The sequence below is a fragment of the Alligator sinensis genome, unplaced genomic scaffold (genome assembly GCF_000455745.1).
Source record: "Alligator sinensis unplaced genomic scaffold, ASM45574v1 scaffold330_1, whole genome shotgun sequence".
In the NCBI taxonomy this organism is placed as follows: Eukaryota; Metazoa; Chordata; order Crocodylia; family Alligatoridae; genus Alligator; species Alligator sinensis.
The window spans coordinates 415,200-417,633 of record NW_005842178.1 but is presented as its reverse complement, the minus strand read 5'-3'; the positions used below and the strand labels follow the sequence as shown (position 1 = coordinate 417,633).

The 2,434-nt window shown below is 49.3% G+C and overlaps 1 protein-coding gene across 3 annotated transcripts in view; it reads right to left on the bottom strand.

Moving 5' to 3' along the window:
• The window catches only part of VPS35L (VPS35 endosomal protein sorting factor like), a 106,451-nt gene that overhangs the window by 93,856 nt on the left and 10,161 nt on the right, over nucleotides 1-2,434 (bottom strand). For all 3 annotated transcript variants that reach the window (XM_006026091.3, XM_025207027.1, XM_025207028.1), the window contains one exon: nucleotides 993-1,069. In XM_006026091.3, the coding sequence (XP_006026153.1) occupies nucleotides 993-1,069 (77 nt within the window). The remainder of the gene's footprint in view (nucleotides 1-992; nucleotides 1,070-2,434) is intronic.

The following is a 2,434-nucleotide window of genomic DNA, read 5'->3' as shown; positions in this document are numbered from 1 at the left end:
GCTACAGGACCTGAACCTGTTCAGCCTTCACAAGAGAAGGCTGAGGGGGGACCTGGTGGCTGTCTATAAACTCACCAGGGGGTGAGGCAGAAGAAGCTACTTTTAAAATGGTCTTTGCTCAGTTTATAAGCAGGACAATCTGCTGTCACTGCCTACAACACCAGGGGACTGGGCTTGGTGATGCAGGGGTTTCCTTCCAGTCCTATGGACAAGCACCAGTAAAATAAACTGACAGATGAAGAGATGAAATCCATCAGCCACTGTTCCTTTACATTTCTGGTGTATGCCGTTATCCCTCCACTAACAGTACCTAGCCTACATGTAATTACATTTTTGAGAAACCAATTTTGCAACGTGAACCTAGTGCATGATTGTGAGAAACATGACATCCAAGCTGATGTTCAGAACCCAAGCATGGAAGCCTTAAGACAACAGGACAGAAATACAGAAGACAATACAGAAATACCCTACTTCAGCAGAATTAAAGAATTCCTTTTTAAACTATTCCAACAGCTGTCCTGACCATCTCATGCCCCAGTACAGTAAGGCACATAAGCATGATTTCAGTGGACCACATAAATTGTTTAACTTTAAACAGTGCTCAAATATCTGACTGAATCAGGGCTCATCTAGAAGAGCTGTCAGTCTCTGGGACAATGATGTAATAAAGAAGTCAGATGCTGTTAGTCTAATCTAATTTACTATAATAGATAGGGAGATGCACTATACGGAGCCTGCATACTCTCTTCCTTTTGGTACTGGTTTCCAATGAGACTAAAAACAACTGGGCCTCAATCTTGCCATCACATACAGGTTTAACTTCATCCACAAAATTAGTCCTATTGAAAGTTTAAGCACCAGCACATAAATGTGTACAGAATCATGGCCTTTAGGATAGGTCAGAAAGTTTTTTAAATTATTTTACTTTTACAGATGTTTTATCCTTTTTTCTTTTAAAATGGAGACATTCCCTGAACAAAAATCTTGCTCACCTCTTCAAGGTCATCCAGCTCTTCTAGCCTTGTTCGTACCTTCTCAGAAACTGCTGAGCCAGGAGTTGTAACTTTGCCTATGAGTAATAATTTATATGTTTGAGTCCTTAAAGTTTTTAAACACTTTGACTATACAAGACTTGGGGGGAAGAGAGGGTGTGAGTCAGACTTAAACAAGCAAGCGGCATTCATAATAAAAATAGTGGCTCAACCACATAAGGCGCCTACCTAATTGCTACTAACAGAGACTAGTGGCATAATTTTCAACAAACAAGACCTGCAATCCTGCATGCACAAATCTGAATCCAGCTAAGAATGCATTCACTTTTTTACCTTGTACAATTCATAGTAGTTGCACCAGTTTGGCAACTGGAGAAATGGAAGCCCGATTTGAAAGAATCAGGTTCTATGCTTCCCTTTCAGGCTCTGCTGATGAGACAACCTTTCAGCTCCTTCATATTGACATGTATTCATTCCAAGGTTCCCATTTACTATATACATTCACACTACTACTTATGCCAACATTCACAGCTTTTCCCACTAGGAATGCGATTAAAATATTGCAACAGACAAGTAATATTTTGGTATACAAGAGTCAATTACTAAAAGAGACTAGCAGTATAGAGAAAGACTAGTGCAGGGGTAGGCAATGTATTTTGGCCGGAGTGCCAAATGCACCCACAATGCCTATCTTGGAAGGTGCCAGAGTGCCAGCATGCCAGAAAAACAAAATGAGGGCAGGGGGTACATGGCAGGATGCCCTGCTTGTGGCCCTGCTGCCCCTGACCCCCAGCTCTGCTGCCCCTTGCCCCCCCAGCCCAGGCTCCGTGGCTATCAGCAGCTACCCAGAACCTAAACCAGCTGCAGCCGGGAGACTGCAAACAGCTGCTGCCTCCCTGCCCCAGCTGTCTGGGCTCCAGAAAGACAGCAGGTGCGGGCACTGCACCCATTGGGGACGAGGCCAGGGCCAGGGCCATGGCCAGCATGGGGCTGGGGTCAGGGCCGCCCGGCAGTGTGGGGCTGGGGCCAGGGCCCACAGGCAACAGGGGACTGGGGCTGGAGCCTGGCCATGGGCAGCGTGGGGCTGGAGCTGGGGCCAGGGCCCACCGGCAGCATGGGGCTGGGCCCCACAGCAGCATGGGACTGGAGCTGGAGCTAGGCTGTCCCCAGTGCCAGGATGGGGCTGGCAGCGGAACCAGGCTGAGGCTAGGACAGCGCAGGGCTGGAGTAGGTGGCGGTGGTGATGCCGGCTGGGGCTAGGCCCACGCAGGGCTGGGACTCGCCAGCAGCACGTGGCTGGGGCTGTCGGCAAGGCCAGGATGGGGCCAGGTCCTGTACTGGCCCTGGCCCCAGCCCCATCCCGACACTACCAACAGCCCCAGCCCCACAGCTGCACTGTGCTGGGGCTGGTGGTGGCAGGGGGTGGGGGTCCCGGCACGGCC